Raw genomic sequence first — 20,014 nt, 5'->3', positions numbered from 1 at the left:
GAGCGTCGAGCAACGCAGCGTTGGGCGCGACAACGAAATGTGCGCCTGAGCAAGCTACGCACGCCTGAGCCTTAGAAACAGCTCGTTTCTAAGGCAACACCGCGTTCACTAGAGGCGCTTTTGTACCGCTTTGAAGCATCGTACTCGTGGCTCAGTGGTAACGTCTCCGTCTCACACTCCGGAGACCCTGGTTCGATTCCCACCCAGCCCATGTTGCAAGTTTTTTATTCATGAAGTGCCTGCTGGGATTTATCGCTCACGGCCAACGCCGCCGACGCCGACTTTTCTGCGACACGAGCTCCTTAACGCTGTCGCGTTAAAATAAGGGGAAACGAGGGGCGAGATCTCGTGGTGCAGTTACAACCACATAAAGCCACTAGATAATGGAGCCAATTGAGGAAAGCACGGGGGAAATTAACTATTCTTTTTAACTGAAATGCGCATATTAATAAAAAAAAGAAGAAAAAGAAAGAAAAGAAGCATGCCGCCGGTGGGAGCCAAACCAATATATACCGTATTTCTCTTGCGATTATTTACCGATTGAGCTATACCGCATCGGCTCTGCACCCCCGTCCACTTTCTTGGACATTCGTGTACTTCCTCGACGGGAAAGCTTCTTGGTAGGGTTTTCCGCCGGCCAGGGTACCGAAAGATATATATATATATATATATATATATATATATATATATATATATATATATATATACGCAGGAAAGAGACGACGAACTTTTTGGAAGACTTCTCTTAACGTTTTCGGCTGGTGGACCAGCCTTCGTCAGAGTACAGTACTCCGACGTACACTGTACTCTGACGAAGGCTGGTCCACCAGCCGAAAACGTTAAGTAAGAGAAGTCTTCCAAAAAGTTCGTCGTCTCTTTCCTGCGTATGTTACGTCGGGTCCTGCGTGCTGAACTTTGAAAAAAACCTATATATATATATATATATATATATATATATATATATATATATATATATATATTAGTTAGCTAAATGTGGTTTAATGGCGCAAAGGCGGCTAAGGCTGGTACCGAAAGCGTGCCGAATGCGTATTACTCAAGAGCCGCTATGTGTATTACATCGCGCCCTGGCCCGGGAGTGTTAGCCAGCGCCACTCACGGCCATGGTGGCCGGATGTGGAACGCCCTTTCAACCGCAGCGTCGTGCATGAACTTGGGAACTGCTGCCGTCGTAGCTTAACTGGTATAGAGAGATCACCGCGGAATGCGAAAGATCGTGGGTTCCAGCAGTACGAGTACAGCCTTCGCTCACGCACTGAGAGCTGACACCAAAACGCATTAAATGTGATCTGCGCTGAACAGCATAATAGCAGAAAATATTTATTACCGAATTACTGTCCGCTCGAGTCTTCGGCCGCTCCAATATATTTCTTTCTTTCATTTCAGCCGCTCTTGAAGGCCCGAAGCGATTTATATTCGCCTATACATTTCGAAAGCACACGAATGTTATTTTATGGCGCACATTTGATCAAGCGTTTTGAAATATATCAGCACTTAAAATGACTACTTCCTCAAAATGAGGAGGATGTGTGGGGTGCAGGTGTATATGGCCCAAGGAGCAGTCATTGGCTCCTTTCCTGCTTCCTTTCTGTTTGCCTGCTTTCGCGGAAAGCTTAAGAAGCGCAATAAGTATAGGTTTGACGTAATAGTTCTGCGGAAACCCGCAAGGTGGACAGAAGTAATTAATGAAGGAAAAATCAGACATACACCCATTCGTAGCAACTGCTACAAAAGAAACCCATACGGGTTCCTCGAAAGAAAAGCCTTGCAGTTGAAGAAAAATTGGTCCTGGTCCGGGACTCGAACCCGGGACCACCGCCTTTCCGCGGCAGCCGCTCTACCATCTGAGCAAACCAGGCGGCTAGCAGATAGTAGGGCGAAGTCGAATTTGTCAACAACTCGAAGCAAACACAAGAGTTTGACGTAATAGTTCTGCGGAAACCCGCAAGGTCGAGAGAAGTAATTGATGAAGGGAAAATCAGACATCCACTCGTTCGTAGCAATTGCTACAAAGTTCTAGAAGGCTTTTCTACAAGCTACTACAAAGGCTTTTTTTTCGAGGAACCCGTATGGGTTTCCTTTGTAGCAATTGCTACTAACGGGTGGATGTCTGATTTTATCTTCATTAGTAAATATAGGTGTATTACGTTGAGAGCGCAATCATATACCTATACCTTCAGCTAATGAGTTCGCATCATGGCAAACTGAAAGCGCCGAAGCTGTTCGTGTGTACTCACCCGCGTAACTATGACCATCTTGGCAGGAGGAGTCCAGCATCAAAGCTTGAAGTCCTGCCTGGAAAATAAAAGGAAATCAAAATAAGAAATACAGGTAAGTATCGAAAACAACGCGCACTGCATACGACAAAAAAGCAACAAAGTGTAGTACAGGAAGCGGTACTAATTTAATCTCAGCTTTCTGTGCTATTTCGGCGATTATGATGTGCAGGCCTCGCGACTTTATTCCAGAGTTTGGGTGTTAAACGAGGCGCGCGTGTGATACGTTTATGTTATGTTGGCACAATGTGCATGCGGTAGACTGTTTGCGCAGTTTATATCGCACCTAAATCTATTTTTATAAGGGGTTAATCTTCTAAAAGAAACGGCATACATAATTTGGAACGGACAAGAAGCTGGTGCGTGTCCAACTACAATGTTGAACAAAAACAAACAGCCTACTAAAAAAAAAGACCCGCACATAAAAAAAATTGATATTTTGACAGGTATACAGACCACACGCGAGTTAAGCATATTGCTAACTGCCGACACAGCCACGACTACAGCACAGCGTGTGCAACCAGTGACAATCCAATCAGGTCAGAACCTTTCTTTCATTCTTTCTTTCTTTCTTTGTTCCTTCCTTTCTTAAGTTGCGCTATCCCCATTCCTGTCAGGTCAGAACCTTTCTTTCATTCTTTCTTTCTTCCTTCCTTTCTTAAGTTGCGCTATCCCCATTCCTGGACTTCCTATGCACTGATGCAGGCGTCTAGGTGAATGTTTAGTTAAACTTAATTCTAGTTTTCGATCTCCCAATCAGGATGCCGCCATTACAGGCATTGGCAGGCCTCACACGAGTAAATACCGTATGCGCTAGTCGGATCATCGCATATCTCTTGTTAACATTTGGAACACCGGGCTAGATTTATAAGGCCGTTCGTATAACTGTAGTTTCCGTTCGCGAGTGGCGCGGCACTTCTGGGCTGGCAAATCCCGAGGATCGGCACAGCGACGTATACACCGCGAAAAGGAATGCCGCGTTATTGCGAGCCGAATTTTCACGAAATAAACGCCGAAATGAACTACTCACGTACAGTGCCGTTTGCACGCGAATAATCGAAATCAAGGGGACTTACAAAAATGTTTGATATTTTCGGGAACGTAAATATATCGTATATATCGGAGTCCTTCAGCATTGAAGGACTCTGTATATATTCATACTCGTTAAAATAGTGGCTCAACGAAGACGCGTTTTTTCAAGCCAACCGCGGCGCCCTTGTCAATTTTTTTTCCTCATCTTTTTGTCACAGGAAAGTTCGTTATCGCATACATACAACATTGTGTTTTCTTTATTATTATTATTATTATTATTATTATTATTATTATTATTATTTGTCATTACAGGAACACCGTAGCCAGTGCTGAATTCAGAAATTGCGGGGCCCGGGGCTAACTGCATCCTCGGGGCCCCAATGACGACGACGACGATGATGATGATGACGACTGGTTTAAGACGCCGAATTTTTCGAAGCCCACACGTTACGTTCGCTGATTAGTGATAAAGTATACATAATCTTTATGAGTTCAGCAAACTAATTTCATGGCGTGATTTCTCGTATTATTTAACGGTTATTATCTGACGTGCACGTCGGTATGGTTAAAGCGTCAGTCCATCTCAAATTCAAAATTAGTAGAAATGCCGCAACGGCACACAGCAGGGACAAAAAAAAAAAACGAAGACAGAAGAGCATATTCTTCAAAACAATAACAATTTTATTAGGCATTCAACCTACAAGTTATAAACGCATAGCATTCAACAAAACGTATGTACAATTCTACACACATACATTACGATGTACGTATGTGCAATGTGGGCAGCAAGCATGCTCAGCAATTTTTTTTTTTATTGGTCTAGCGGGGCCCCTGAACGTTGGGAGGCCCGGGGCTGCAGCCGCCATAGCCCCCACCTTAATCCGGCACTGGTCGTAGCATAATTCCGAAGCATTCAACTGGCCATGCATGAATAGTTTTTTCCGTTTTGTGTCAAGCAAAATGGGATCGTATATGCCGACCGCTAAATGCAGAGATGTTCACGCACCTGGCGAATAATATTAAAACATCGACGAAAATAAATTACAAATGAAAAAAAAGTAAGAGAGTGCGCTTCAGCTCCCACAAGACAGCGAGTTGACACGAGGTTGCGTTTCGACAAGAACGTGTGCGCAGTAAAACCAGAGCAGACGCAGACGAGATAATCATATATATACACGCAAGATGTTCGTTATAACGGTTCTCCACTCTATATAAAACAGATACCAGCAATGACGGTGCGAGGCGTGACACTGAAGGTTAATTACCTCGACAGACGATCACACCCGATGATTACGTATATATACCCCGGACTGTCTGACAAGCGATCGCATCTACAGCTGCGGCGTGGCGCGACGGCAGCTATCTTTGTGTATATATGTATATACTCAGGTTCACATGAACGCACCATCGCTTCGCGATTGAACGCGCTGCTCGATCATTAAGAACGCAGATACGCTGCGTTGAGAGCGTGCACAGTAAACGGGGACGGTCCTGTATAAGAGCAGTATTTAATGAGCAATCGAAGGCGTACACGTTGTCCATTGATTTCGTATGCAGCTCGCCGATGTATGTACTTTCCTACGCACGCGCTGTACTCTCCCGCGTGGCTCGTCGTGGGTCCGCAAACGGCCCGGAGCCATTTTCGTGCGCGTCCGGAATGTATAGTATCACTCAAACTCGGTTGCGCTTATCCGGCGCCACGCGTTACACGCCCTGCAAATATATAGACCAGCCGACCTACATGTATACGCGCGCCGTACGTTTTCGACAACAAGGTTACACGCCAATTTCATTCCGCATTTTTTTTTTTTTTTTTTTTGCTCGCGAAGTGCCGCCGCCGCCGCCGACTCCCTCTATAACCGAGATAATTGTAACCACTTCCTTTTTCTTTCTCTCTTTTTAAGTACAGACGCACGGCGAGCATTGTCCGCAATATGCGAGAGCGCTTCGGCCTCGTTTCCCAAAATAGCGGCGCCGCAAAAAAAAAAAATCGAAGGTCTCTTATTGCGCGGATTTCTCAGCCATGAAATACCCTTTTATAGGACGCCGGCTATCGGCCACGTCGTGTATATCCTATAGCGTCAGGAAGCGGCCTCACGGGCGTCCGTTCGTAGTGGCGTCTCCGTGGACGAGCGGCAAGAACAGGGTCGCCGGCGCACGGAGACTGCCGTGCTCTCTGGACTTATCTTTATAGACGGGCCGCATATCGTAAAACCATCCAAGATTGGCGCATCAGACGCCTCTATTGTGGTGGGTGTAGACAGAATCGTGGTTTAAACAAATTGGCAAGAAGGATGCTTGCCGAAAGTGTGTTTCTAAGCCACTCCGCGCAGGCGACGAGATTTGTCGCCGGGCAGTTGGCTCGTTGTATATATAGCATGCGCCCGACGCGCTCAGCCGAGGCTCAGAAGACCGACTGAACACTGTTCTTCGCAATCTCTCGTGCCACAGACAAATGAAACCTCTGCAGGGGCCGTATACTCTAACTAATTGGCGGCCCGTCCACGAGCCCGGTCACGAGTAAACACACAATGACTTCGAAACTTCTGGCAAATACTGTACCTGCAACCTTTGTACGGCGAGTTCTCAGCTCAAATATGGGGCTTCATGTCCCGAACAATACTGGGAATGCTTCCAATGCGGCAGTATAGTATTCGCGCATTTGCAGTTAGGACAAATAAAGATAAAATAAAGAAAAAGACGAAGAAGAAAAACGGATCTCACGAACGTCGCAATATGAAATATGCCTGTGGATAGTATATATTTCTGAAAGACACGTATCCAAAGCCGGATCCCATACTTAATGCTTCACTAAGTGTCCTTATTGAGTAAGCGTTCCTATCTACAGCGACAAATTCGAAAAAAGAATTGACAGTAGGGACACGACTTCCTGTTTTCTCTTTTCACTCTCCGACGTATACATCGCTTCCTGCCGCCTTCGATCTCATCGTCTGCGCACGAGTTCCGGAATGCGTACCGTCTCACAGGCCCTGTCACGGTGAACACCTCGCGTCGCTGGAAAGCCACGCTGCTGACCATCGCCCGCACGTCCGTTAGCGACTGACCTCCGCAGCATCCCCGCTGTATACGCTATAGCCACACTGACCGCAATTGTCCGGCGACCGCGTCCGGCGCAAAAGTCCGCGCGCCTCATGCGCAAACAATGGGCTCCGCGAGCACACAAGTACCGAAAGGCGCACTTACGCAGTCGCGCAAGCTCTAATGCGTACGAAAGCCGCGCGCACCGACAGGCTTTCACCATGGCCTGCAGGGCCGCGCACACGTCTGTGCGCCTGCACTCGCGTTATGCGCGACGCACGCAGCGAGCGCAGTCGTCAGCCACTCTGCGCGAATGGACATATCGCAACACACAGGCCGGAAGCGACTTCCTGCTCGCCAAAACTTCCGCAGCAGCAGCGGCGGCCAGCGAGGGTCACAGCGCTTCGCGCTAGCTCCGCGCGGCGACTCGGTGATGCTGTCGTAACAGCGACAACGGGACCATCCAAGCGAGAAGCCGGGTCGCGCAGACCGCGTCTCCGCCGGAGGCTGTGTTATAACGCTGGCTGCGCAAGAGGAGGAGGCGATGAAGGGTCGCGGAAAGCAAAGAAAAACAACACGCGCCAAAGACACAAAGGCCCCTTTAACGACGCAAAAGAGAGCGCGCGCCACAGGAAGAGAGGAGGCACCCGCGGGAGAGAAAGCGGCCGCATATACATATCGGCGCGCATAACGTGCGAGCTTTCGAAACAGAGGAAGAGCAAGGCACGGACGAATGACCGCCGTGACGGTGGGTGGCCAACCGTTGGCCTTTGTGAGGACCGATCAACGCGGCCGCGTGGGTGCTCCTCTGTGCGCTGCTTTCGTTTTCTTTTTTGTCGAGAGTGGATGACGTACGTCTCACGCGCCCCTCGTTGTGTACCTGCGAAACGAAAGCGTGTGCAATATATGCGACTTTCTCGAGCTTATAAGGCGCGCTCCGCGAAGTGACGCAAGCAACGGACACGGAACCGCGATTCGCGCGACCCCGAGTTGGACCAAATGTGCCGCTAAGGAATACAAATGGCTTTCTGTTTCGTCACCCTCACTAGTCCAATACGAATTGCTGCTAAGTTCATGTGTAAGAAAAAGGAGGAGAAACAGGACAAGAATAGTTTGTCTAAGGACTCTGCTTTGTACGAGGGCGAATCAGGAAGTCTTTGCCCCTATTTATTTTATTAGCTAAAATAAGATACACACGGGTAATTACAAATGTACGTACTATCCTACGTACCTTACACTATTTTTCCACATAGTCCCCCCACCTGTTCAGACGTTTGTTCCATTGCAGCACTAAATTTGATATGCTCCTGTGGTAGAATTCATCCGGCTGACTATGCATGGAGTCACCGCCAGACTGCTGTCTTGGCTTCATCGTTGCACGTAAATCGCTGTCCTGCTAGTAACTTCTTCAGCGGACCGAAAACGTGGAAATCACTATAGGAGCGAGGTCCGGACTGTATGGTCGGTGGACGAGACTATCCCAGTGAGATGACCGGAGCTTGTCGGCGGTTCTGATTGCCACACTTCGTAGCTCGTACGCCGTGCAGATGCGAAGAACAACCGCCATCTTCCACAACTGACAGCAACGCCGAGCTGCGGAGCTTAACTAAATTATGGGGTCTTATGTGCCAAAACGACTTTCTGATTATGAGGCACGCCGTAGTGGGGGACTCCGGAAATTTGGATCACCTGGGGTTCTTTAACGTGCACCTAAATCTAAGTACCACGGGTGTTTTCGCATTTCGCCCCCGTCGAGACGCGGCCGCCGTGGGCGAGATTCGATCCCGCGACCTCGTGCTTAGCAGCCCAACAACCAAGGCGGGTGTGCCGCGGAGCTACCGGCCGATAAGGCCGGGTCGGTCCAAGAAAGGTTCACCGCTGAGCATGGATATGTTGACTTCGCATTTACAGCCGTAATCTGACTAATAAAAAAGAAGAAGAAAGAAACGGGCAAGTACTTTCTTATTCGTCCGCGTACTTTAAACGTAAACCACAGCGTAGAATATCAGACTATCAGGCGAATTTTTATGTGTCTGCCAGTGTAAGCGTGGTCGGCTTGAGAGACGATTGCTGCTCAGAGCGGAGCGAGACAACTGGCTCAGGGCGGAGCGAGACAAGTTCAACGTTCTCATCCGCAAAGTAGTCAAGAGGGCTCTTGGGCTACCCAACAGGACCCATACCGAGGGTCTCTTGAAGCCGGGGGTACACAACACCGCCGAGGAGATTGCCGAAGCCCAAGAACGCGCGCAACTCACTCGCCTGACCACCACAGCGGCAGGTAAACTCATCCTCGAAGAGCTGGGTTACCACACTGCGGGATTCCCGACGGTCAGTACCCCGATCCCTAGGTGCATTCGAGACAAGTTCGTAGTGGCCCCTGTGCCCCGAAACGTCCATCCCGTCCACAAAGAGGGCAGACGCAAGGCCAGAGCAGCAGCCATCCTCAAACAGATCAAGCAACGAAACATTAGAGCAAGCTTCGTCGACGCCGCGGAGTACAGTGACGGGAAGACCTTTGCCGTCGTTGTGGTCGACTCGAGCGGCAAGATTTCCAATAGCGCCTCGATTCGCACTTCAGACCCCGGAGTCGCCGAGCATGCCGCCATCACCCTGGCCCTGCTAGACGGTCGTGGGTCCGAAATCTATAGTGATTCCAAAACGGCAGTTTGGGCTTTTCAGAAGGGTTGCATCGCCAAGGAAGCTGTTCGTCTTCTTAGCGGCTCGAGTCCATATGCTCTCACAAACCATTCAATTCACTGGTTTCCCACTCACGTAGGGTCGGTCGAGGGTGCTCCCCCGAACCTCAATGAGTGCTCACAAGGCTGCGCGTGACCTCACCGACCGCGCTTCCTCTATAAGAAGCACCGACTCCCCTCCTCTCTACGGTCACAGGGACGCTCCCGCTACTCACAACGAGATTATTAAATATTTCTACATGTCCAGAAGGGTCGTTCCACCCCCTCACCCCAAGTTGAATAGGGCGCAAGCCATTTCGCTTAGGCTTCTACAGACCAGCACATATCCGTGTCTGTCCGCTCTCCACGAGGCTTACCCCGACGTGTATCGCGACGACGCCTGCCCGTCCTGCGGCCAGAACTCCACTCTACCTCACATGCTCTGGGAGTGCGGGTCGACATATCCAAGTTCGTCAAGGAGTGGGACTCGCTTCTGCGTAGCCCCGCTCTAGAAGAGCAAATCCTGGCCGTCCGGCGTGCCCGCGACAGTGCCGGCGGACTTCCACGCCGGTCCCGACGTGGAACGTATATACTGTTTACATAGGAGAAAGTGGTAAACGCGCAGGCGGGTACACAAGTCACAGCTCCAGTAGACAGTCCACTTTCTCTTCGTCTCCCTCTTGCGCGTATGAGACAGTCCAAATGCACTGTAATATTGCTTTTAATTTTTCAGTTTTGCCCCTTGCGGTCTGTTTATGAAACGCACTTTCAGACAACATCGCTTGCCAATCGAAACACAGTGTATTTCGCAATTTTACAATCGATCAATATGTTGTTTCAACCGTCTAAGACGTCTTGCTTTCTTATGTTTTCCTTCCAGCATTTTTTACAAGCTAACACAATAATTTCAGTGATCAACTTTTCTTATGTTACTGTGTTTACTATTTCCAATGTTATTGCTCTTGATATTCTATTTTATAATATATTATTAATGTTCCATACTGCTGCATTGCATGAATATTGTAGAAATATTTTTTTATTGTACTGATACTTTTTTTTGCTTACTAATTTCTTACGAATATGTTAGCGTACTTCCCCTCTTATATAATGCTTTCCTGAAGGCCTGTAAGGTATCTGCAAATTAATATTTATTTATTTATTTATTTATTTATTTATTTATTTATGCAAATACTAGGTTTTGTCTAGCTACCGTATCTTGAAGACTTATTCAATACACATGATGACCTGGAGGCCACGGTTTATCGAGTGTCTCAGAACGATTTCACCAGAGCGGACCAAACACGACAGAGGTAACATGCACGGGACCAACCAGCACGGATATCAGTCAACCTCACTTTCGTAATAGCTACGTAACGGCGCTGCAATGCCCCGGCAATCTGCGAACACGAACGACCTAGCGCTTAAACACGGGGAAAAAAAGGAGGAGGAGGAGGAGGAATCAAGGGGAGGCGATGTGAACGAGGCGCAGCCACCGAGCTTCGCCGCGAGGACACGAAGGAGGACAGTTTCCTGCAATTGCACCGCGGCTGTCGCGCAAGGCCGGGGAAAAAAAAAAAGGCCAACTCGCGCTGGTGCATGGTCACACAAACACCAAGCGCGGCTCAGCGACGATTCAGCCGTACGAATGTGCCGAGGGCGCACAAAGAGTTTAGAAAGAGGAATGACGGGTGGGCGAGAAGACGTGCCTTCCCCATCGTGCATGCGAAAAAAGAGTCACAAAAGGGCGCTGTAGTCTATAGCTCAAACAAAAGCGCGTGCCGTGAGAAGAGAGTCCGAGGGCGCTGCTGGGCCCGCCGCACGCGTGCGTGCATGATGGTCGCATGCCTTGCCATGCAGTCTCCTGGGCGTGTCATGCATTCATGCGGCTGCCCCGCGGGGAGAATTGTGTAAACGCGGACAACACACCGCGCGAGTCGTCCGTTTTTTGAATACGCGCAGTCAGCTGCGCGACAGGGTAATTTCTGGACGTTTTCGCGTGCGCCCGCCAACCAAAGGAATTTTTCGACGCCACCGGGCATTTGGGGGCTGTGGACTGTATATGACGATCGAGAGTTGCGTAGCAAAGAATGAACCTCAGCTGACAGCAGTCAACTGCAGCTTGTGAGAACCTGTCGTACGACTGACTATGCGACAGGTTCACCACAAGAATGAGACTGCTGGTTGACAGGAGCCGCGGCACACACGAGAGCAACGCGAGAGGTGTTGCTCGAAAAGAGTACCTATAACGAGAGCGAATCAGAAAGTATTTGCCACTATTTTTTATTAGCAAATATAACGCACGTACAGCTAGGTAATTACAAATGTACGTACTATTCTACGTGCCTTACACTATTTCTCCACATAGTCCCCACACCAGTTCGGACATTTGTCCCATCGCAGCACCAAATTTGAGATGCCCCTGTCGTCAGTCAGCGACGCATGCGGCCTCCCCGAACGCTCATTGTCATGCAAGTCTTCACAGCCTTTTACGAGCTCGCAACACCAACACCTCACAACTTCTCGAAGCGACACATCTTACACCATACGTGGGCTGCATTTTCCTGTGGATTTCGATGGGCGTTCCTCTCTTGCTCCACAGAAAACGAATCACGCTTCGTTGCTCGTACGCCGTAGACGTGTGAAGCACAACCGCCATCTTCAACAAGCCACAGCAGCGCCACGCCGCGGAGCTACCGTCAGATAAGGCCAGGCCGATCCAAGAAAGGTCAACCGCTGGGAATGGATATGTTGACGTCACATCTACAGCTGTAATTTGGCTAAACAAACCGGCGCAACGTCTTTCTCATTCGCCCTCGTACATGCACGGTTCGGTCTAGCCGTACAGCTAGGCTTCATCCCGTGAACGCGCTTTTCTCCTCTTTTAGAGATATTGTTATCGTTGGTATGTCATATCTATTGCTGTCAGTTATTTATTCACCTTGAACTAACTTGGATATGTCCGCAGTGCACGGCGTCTGTCTTGACGCCGTCCACTTCATTTAATAAGCACAGGTGATCTACGCGCATGCGCTTCGTAACTGCACGCTGTGCGCATATAGACGAAGAAGTGACGTCAGCTCGTAATATGGGGCAGTACTGTTTTGCAAGATTTCTTTACTGCCGATTATATCATTTTCTTATCACCCATCGCAACGAGTAGCCGATACCAGCGATAATGCGCGTGGCGCCTTGCCAGCCATGTGGCGAAGGAATAATAATAATAATAATAATAATAATAATAATAATAATAATAATAATAATAATAATAACAATAATAATAATAACAATAATAATAATAATAATAATAATAATAATAATAATAATAACGGAAAATGAAAAGAACCATTACAACTATAGTACACAGCCCTTGCCATCTAAACAATTGTATTCAATCAGCTCGATAGCTAAGCGGTAATGCCGCCTGCTTTTCAGCGGACAGTGTTCCTCCTGTTCCTTTGACGCTCACGCAAACGTACACAGGTGGGAATTAAGAGCCGCACTCACACTAGCGCGCACATGTGGACCACATAGCCGCACGCGCCGTGGTGGTGTAGTGGCTTTGTCGCTGTGCTCGTGATAAGCCCGAGGTAGCGGGATCAAAATCCCGGCTGCTGCGGCGGCCGCATTTCGACGTGGGCGAAATGCAATGACGCACTCGCACACCGTGCATTGGGTGCACGTTAAATAACCCCCGATGGTTATTTAACGCATTGCGGTTTTGGCACGTGGAGCCCCGGAATTTAAAAAGAACCGCGCCGCTTGTAGTATGTACAGCAAACAACAAGAACATAGAACGCAAGGCAGGAAACCTGTACGGCGAGCCAGCCTCAACAAAAACATTCGCAGAACTGCGAACCGCGGGGACGCAAAGGACAGCATACTTGCAGCCTTAGAACGAAACCACTGTCGATACAGATTTCGAACGAAGCGGTTTTCCTACATACATCCCGGGAATGCGAAATGTCCAACGTATATTATATATGCTACGATGTTTGAATGCTTCGACATTTAAAGCATAGCCTACACATGTAGTAGCGTTTTTGATACGTTGGAGAGAGGTTTTATTTGCAGATAGTTCAGCGAACCAAACTGAAATAACATAACATAGTGTTTTTTCTTTGTACACATATACTCTCCGTGGCGAAAAACATTAATATATTTCCAGCTACTGGTCGAAAATAAAGGAGGCAAAAGGATAAAAAGCAACAGGGCAAAAAGAACACTGCGTCTTCAGCAATGTTTATACTTCGAAGAAAAAAAAATGATTACAGCGTATATGTGACGACAGAGAAGGGTGCAATCAATGCGCATGCCCATCACAACTCATTGTACGCGCATCCATGGCAACGAAGGTGAACAATTTGTTCTAATTTACCTTGATGTGAAACTGTGGTTCGCCGTTGCAGGGATAAACGCAGAGGTAAATTAAGTGAATTTGGCTTTTTCTGGAGCATAGTAACCGATACTTCGCGGGAATGACGCGCGCATTACACTGCTTCTATGCCATTTATTGCTGGCAAAAGCAAACCTCTCCGAATTGCGCGATATATTTGACAAATCGATTTCGCTGCAACGAGCAATTTACGGTATATGCCGCTAGCAGTGCGGCTGGAAGTCTTCGCCATTGGCTAGCGTTGTCTACAACAGCGACGACACATGTATACTCGGCCGACAGAGCTTCCAGTGCTGAAAAAGGATTCAAGCACGGGAGAGTTTGCACGGAGCTCAAATCCAGGAAAAGAACACGACGGCAGAAAGAAACGTAGAGAAAGAAAGAAAGCAACGGTGCCGCAAGGCGATAACGTTCCACCATTCGCGGGCCTGCGCCGTTCAACACTCGCACACGATTACTTCGCAACCGGACTCGTAGATGAAGAGATCCCGCCGGGACCCGGCCGAAGCACGAGCTGCCGGCGTCTCGTGCCCGTGTTTCAATTCGTTCAACCTCAATGCGCGCGCGTATGTGGTTGCCCACTATATAAACCCGCTAAACTTGTGCGGCGGCGACCGGTGAAGCAATCAGCAGATTGGTCCGCTGATTGCCTGGTCTACCAGTGGACGTCGGCGACTGTGCAATAGCACGCTGCCTGCGTATACGAGCACGCGAGAGGGGGGGTCCCGTAGCCGCGCGCGAACGGTCGTCCCAGAAGGTCAGACTGCTTAGCCGGTCACTCCGAGCGTGTCCGCGTGGAGGGCGAGGCACCAGAGCAAGGAAGACGGCGCGCACCGTCTTCGGAAACTGACCGGTCACAAGCCAACAAACACATCGCCCATTAAGGCTGCAGGAAATGAACGGGAAGGTAGAGAAAAGCGGAGGGATGGAGGGTGTCCCGAACGTTTTTTTCTTCTTTCTTTTCTTTTTTAAACTGCACCCCGGAACTGCCACCCAGACTTCCTGGGCTTCTCCTGCTCCTCTCTCTCTCATTTCGTTTCTTTTCTGCAGTCCAGATTACACGGAGAAGAAAAAGGAGAAACAGTGCCGCATAAGTGAGGTAACCGAGTCAAGCACGTACAGTTTTTACACAAACACAAATATAGGCCGGAAAAACCAGCGAAGAGCTGGGCGCGCGAGGTGTCTGTAAAAGACATTGGCCCCGATATCCAGCGGTATAGCTACACGGCGAAAGACGTCGGGGAACAAGAAAATAAAGGATAAAGAATAAGCTGCTGCGCTGATCGATACGGTGGAGCGGGTAGCCTAACCGGAAAGGAAAGGCGGAGGAAAAGAGCGAGCTGGCAAATGCGCATACACGTCTACAGGTCTGCGTGTGCAACGAAAGGAAAATAAAAAAAGGCATCAGCATGCTTATAAACTGCTCCAACACTGCACTCATTAACTGCGACGGCAGCAGGCTCCCACAGATGACGCCGCTGTCCGTTTAAAAACATGTTCTTGGCACATGAACTGATTGACCATACAATCGTGTGTATGATCTGATTCATTTATACAATCTTTTCTGTGTATGATGATGAGTGCACGATGCACCTGATGGGAAGAGCATAAACAGATTATCGTTTGAAATAAACGCCAGTTGGAAGTAGCGCCACTCCTGTCGTATGTACGTGTTCCTTTCGTCTTCGTCTTTAGTGCGTTTTTATGAAAACTGTCAATGTTCGCTGAGATACGCACAACGTCGTTATGGATTGCCACAGTATTGGCTGTTGTGGCCTCCAAAATACGTGCACGGACGCAGCACCACTTAGCCTCCGTGGTCCAGAAAACCCCGCTCAGACTGCCAAGTGCGAATGTGGCGCCATAGCTGCCAACTGTGTACATTGCCGCAGGGGCACGAGTTCGATCATGACCCCTGAGATCGAAAGGTTCCACAACCTCCAGTCCCGGAAGTTTCGTTTTCTTCTCCATATGGCAAGGGCGAAGCTGAGGACGAGGTGTCGCCTGATGAAAAGTGCGGTCGAACACAGAAAACCCGGCTTATAGCTCTGAACTGCCGTCGCAGTAAAATGTACAGGCAGGGTAAAAAGTTTATGGGACGTGGGAGAGAGCTGGATGTTTCCTGAGCATGGGCACGCAGCTCGGATTTCAAATGCGCTGCGTACACTATATACACGCGAACAACACAGTGAAGTGCCACTTTAATTGATACAAGCTAAAATTGGACTGACGTTCGACTTTTTCGCGGTACCCATATCCCGTAAACTTTTCACCTTCCCAGTACGTACATGAGTGCTGCATGTATTTTGTCAGTTGAACATTGATAAGACGAATGGCAATACGCCCAGGGTTTGGCACGCCCACTGATACGCATGAGGTGCCTAAGAGTTGGCTGTTCTGTACCGCAGAAAACGCATCCACGTTTAGTGAGCTACGGTGCGGATCAAGATATCGGTAAAGCAGGGCCCATCCTACTCTATATATGTGCTGAAGAAACAATGACGACCGCGGCTTGGAACAGGCTCGTTCATGCAAGGTTATCAACGCGTCCTGATCTTGGAACGGAAGCGACAGCGCATAGAATGGAACTAAACAGAAATGTTCAGTTAACCTATAGACACAGTAGAGCGCAATTCTGGAATCACAAATCAGGACAGGCTTGTCACGAGGGGATAACTGATACCCTAGAAACGAGGCAAGAGCAAAGAAGGGTGACGACACCACATTGAAATTCTCGCATAAGATCCCCATGACGTCACACACACACACACACACACACACACACACACACACACACACACACACACACACACACACACACACACACACACACACACACACACACACACACACACACACACACACACACACACACGCCCGCACACACACGCGCACACAGAGAGAGAGAGAGAGAAAGAGAGAGAGATAGAGAGAGAGAGAGAGATCGTATCCGAAAAGTGCACGACGAGTTTCACAATCGCAGTCCAACAGTCTAGTTTCGCTTAATCCCATTTAGATGTGCGCCTTTAAACCGCATTCAACGCAGGGAGCTTTTTAAAGAAGTGTGCCGCCTAGGATCGGAAACGCTAGAAGAAGTACTCATTCTTTCTATCATTCCTCATGGTGACAATTAATGCATGAACAACAAAGAAAGAAAAAGAAATAGAAGCAGCGCACCGAACCCGGCGCATGGCTGAATCGTGAACAGCTCTGCGTTTCTTACTCCGAATGGGACGCGGTCATCCAGACATGGGCTGTGCGGCTTTTTCGTTTACTACGCGACGCGAAATGTCGAACACTTACTGTCCAACCGGGGCGCATTCTATAGTCAATTGAAAAGAAGAAAAAAAAAGAGAAACGATAGAACCGCGGTGCCTAGCTATACTCGTCAGCGGGTAATGAAAGAATTAAAGAAAAGGGGAAAGAAGAGAAGAAAAACATCGACGGTGCTTCCCAATCTGTCGATCTGGCGCGGCTGAGGCGACCACAAGCCGGCGGTCCACCGCCCAAGTGGGTCAGGCGCCAGCGGGCGCGATGTAGGTCGCCGCCGCATGCCACCGCAGACGCTCCGCTGGTTCGGCGGAGAGGCGCGCACAAGAGCGCGTAAGCGCGCTCGGCAGCAGCACAGCCGCGATAGCGGTGCGCGCGCGCGCGCTGCCAGAAAAGAATTGACACGCTCGCTTGACCCGCTCCCTGCAGCTCATTCAACGCGACGCGCCGCCCGACTTGGGACGCCGGGCGGCTGCTGGGCCGCTTGTGCCGCAGCCGCTGGAGAAGCGCTGGGATGAAAGAAAGAAAAAAATCGCTTCTAGCGAAGCCGTGTGCCTATTCTGCGATGCTACGGAACCTACGAAAAAGAAATGGCGGCGCATCCATTCCTTGGAGATCGTTGGCGACGTTAATACGATTAGCAATCTATCCTACGAAGGGTGCGTAACTGGTGTAAATGGTGCACCGGTTATGTGCCATCAACAGTGGCACGCGCCCAGCTGCACATATCCAGCGCTAGTAAGCGAGCTCTTCGTCCAAGAGCAACGAGAACTCGCACGCGTCCAATAGTTCCAAGTGATCCAAGTTGGCGTCAGAGATGAGCGGCACATAGCCAGTGACCCGGGTTGTCTTCAGAGGTTCACTGAAGAGCGGCACATATACCCAGCGGCAAATAACCAGTGACCCAACTTGGTCTGACGGCAGGTTTCGAATCCGGGTTCCCCATTAGGCCATGGACTGCCCAATGAACAAAGTTGGCAGGGAAAGAGGTTAGCCAAGGACAAACATACAGACATACCGCAAACTGGCCGAAGTTCTCAAATAATGCTAATCGTATTAATCGCTGAACTATATAAACCTCGGGGTTTGCGGCTGCATCATGGAGCTGTATATGAGGTGCGCCAGCGTTTGTCGCGATAAACTACGCATTGGACTACGCATATATCACCACCACTTCCATTGCGTCCGAGGCAATATGCGTCCGCCTCGGACAGACCTGCGGCGCCAGCAAGGCGAGACACGTCTGGCGGATCGAGTGTTGTTTGTTGGTTCACTGTCGCCGTCACGGACCAATGGGAGCAAGAAACTCCTGGAAAAGGTGTTCGATACGGCATTTCCTCACGGACTCCGGTAACCACCACGGTCGTTTGACAGGTGCTCCAGCTAAGTGCTGGGTCATCCCAGGAACTAAGACACGCCAGCTTCAGCCAAGCGTGACAATTCCCATCTACGAAGCTCCCCTCATTTCTGTGTGTACAGTGAACAAAGGTGAGGAAGTGATTGTGTGAGCCCTCGCCCTCCAACGCGGATCCTTCGACGACTTTGGACGCTCCCGTCGGAAGAAGGTGGGGCGGCAGTTTTCCCTGGCCTAGGGATCTAGGGAGGACAGAAGGGGTTTAAGCGAACTTCTTCGGCTCCTCAGTGCGCTTCAGTTCAGTGATGCTAGACTGATGGAACGTAACGTTCTCCACTCCTCATGAATATATTGTAAATAAACCCAGCACTTCTCGTTCTCGATGAGAACAGGTTCCTCCCTTCAACAACGCCCTTAGTGTGGATGAGTCGGACGACGGCATGGGCCAGCTAACCCATTTTGACATGCACGACACCAACTCTTACACCCCATGGAAATGCGACCGCCACGACCGGGATTTGATCCAGCGCCTTCGGGCTTAGCAGAGCAATGCCATATCCACTACGCCACCAAGGCGGGCGACAATGGGCTGAAGGAGGAGAAAGACGATGACATCAAGATGGCGTGCATCTTCTTTTCGGCTAATCCCACAGAGTTTTGTAATGAACAGTGGGAGGATCAGCTGACGAGCGCGGACCTTGAGGATCAGCAACGACTGGTGAGCAGGGCCAGGCTGGTAACGCACGGCTTCCTGGACTAGTAAGGCCACCCAACTCGGGCGAAGAACAGCCGGCTTAAATTATTAAATGAAGTTTATTCTCCCTCTCCCTCAGAGGAGGTACGAGCAATCACGACATAAGGATCTACATCTACAGCTACACTAAGAATGACTGGTGAATAAAACAGTGATATCCAGCCAACCTCGCCGCTCCACTTCAACAGCGAGATCTAGATTAGGAGACGAAAGCAGCTTGACTACCCAAGAGCTCAACGTCTGTTTGAATTTTGCTGAGACCCAATCACCTTACATACACGCAAGCGGAACGCAAGCTTCTCGCGTCCATAATATAAACTCTCTATTATTAGGGAGCGATAAAATCCCACCCTCCCTTCTGCAGTTTTGGTACCGTTGCTGCTCTTCCAAGGCCTAGCAGCGAACTCTCGTTGGCAAGGTCCTTAGGCTGCCAAAAAGGTGGAAAGAGAAACGGCTGTTTCTAGTAGAAAGGGTTCGGAAAAGCCCGTCATGGCGATGGTACTCGGACATTTATTCGTTCTCGTTATTGGTAGAACGTCGCAAGGTAAGAACGACGTAGAAAGAGCGAATGACACAGATACAATTTCAGCAAATGCCTGCCGCCAATTGTTTGTTCTCTCTCAGCTTTTACCATGTGGCAATCTATCTATCTATCATTCTATCTTTGTGCCTATTTTGCATTTCCGATTTCGCCGCCATCCTCACGTGCTGATTCTTCGGATTTTAAATAATTATCCGGAAGTATGAACAAAGTGTTTGGGGGTGATCCACTGACACTCGTAGTGCCTGACACTATGAATGTCACTTGTTCGCATACGTGGTAGGAAAAGGCTGGCGCGCAACTCGTACATACACGTGCTGAAAGGGAAGGGAAGCTCAAATACCGCTTGCCTATATCTGGGTGATTGCATTGCGGCTTCATAATTGCGTCCGTCATGTGAGCGTCGATAGTTTATTTATCAAGTTACGTTGCTTGTACATGTCGCTTTAAGCGCTGTGATTATTAACATAAGATAGCGAGAGTGAAAAAGAATAAAGAGAATGAAGCTGTGCACGCGTCACTGGTTAGTGCATCCGGCTTCCAACTGCATACACATTGCCACAGGGGCACGAGTTGGATGCCTATTGGCGGTGGTGAGCAAAGACTAGTAACTTGTTTATGCAAATAAATAAAGAAAAAAGGAAGACGAGGAAGTGACCGCT

General features: G+C 49.2%; 1 protein-coding gene across 4 annotated transcripts in view; it reads right to left on the bottom strand.

The window, feature by feature from the left end:
* ck (unconventional myosin-VIIa ck) overlaps positions 1-20,014 on the bottom strand; it is a 173,079-nt gene that overhangs the window by 98,317 nt on the left and 54,748 nt on the right. For all 4 annotated transcript variants that reach the window (XM_050189498.3, XM_050189499.3, XM_055077245.2 and 1 more), the window contains exon 2: positions 2,256-2,313. In XM_050189498.3, coding sequence (XP_050045455.1) covers positions 2,256-2,273 — 18 coding nt within the window. In that variant the 5' untranslated portion in view covers positions 2,274-2,313. The remainder of the gene's footprint in view (positions 1-2,255; positions 2,314-20,014) is intronic.

The sequence above is a fragment of the Dermacentor andersoni genome, chromosome 2 (assembly GCF_023375885.2).
Source record: "Dermacentor andersoni chromosome 2, qqDerAnde1_hic_scaffold, whole genome shotgun sequence".
Taxonomy (NCBI): Eukaryota; Metazoa; Arthropoda; class Arachnida; order Ixodida; family Ixodidae; genus Dermacentor; species Dermacentor andersoni.
The sequence above is the reverse complement of the archived record's forward strand: the minus strand, read 5'-3'. Positions and strand labels throughout refer to the sequence as shown.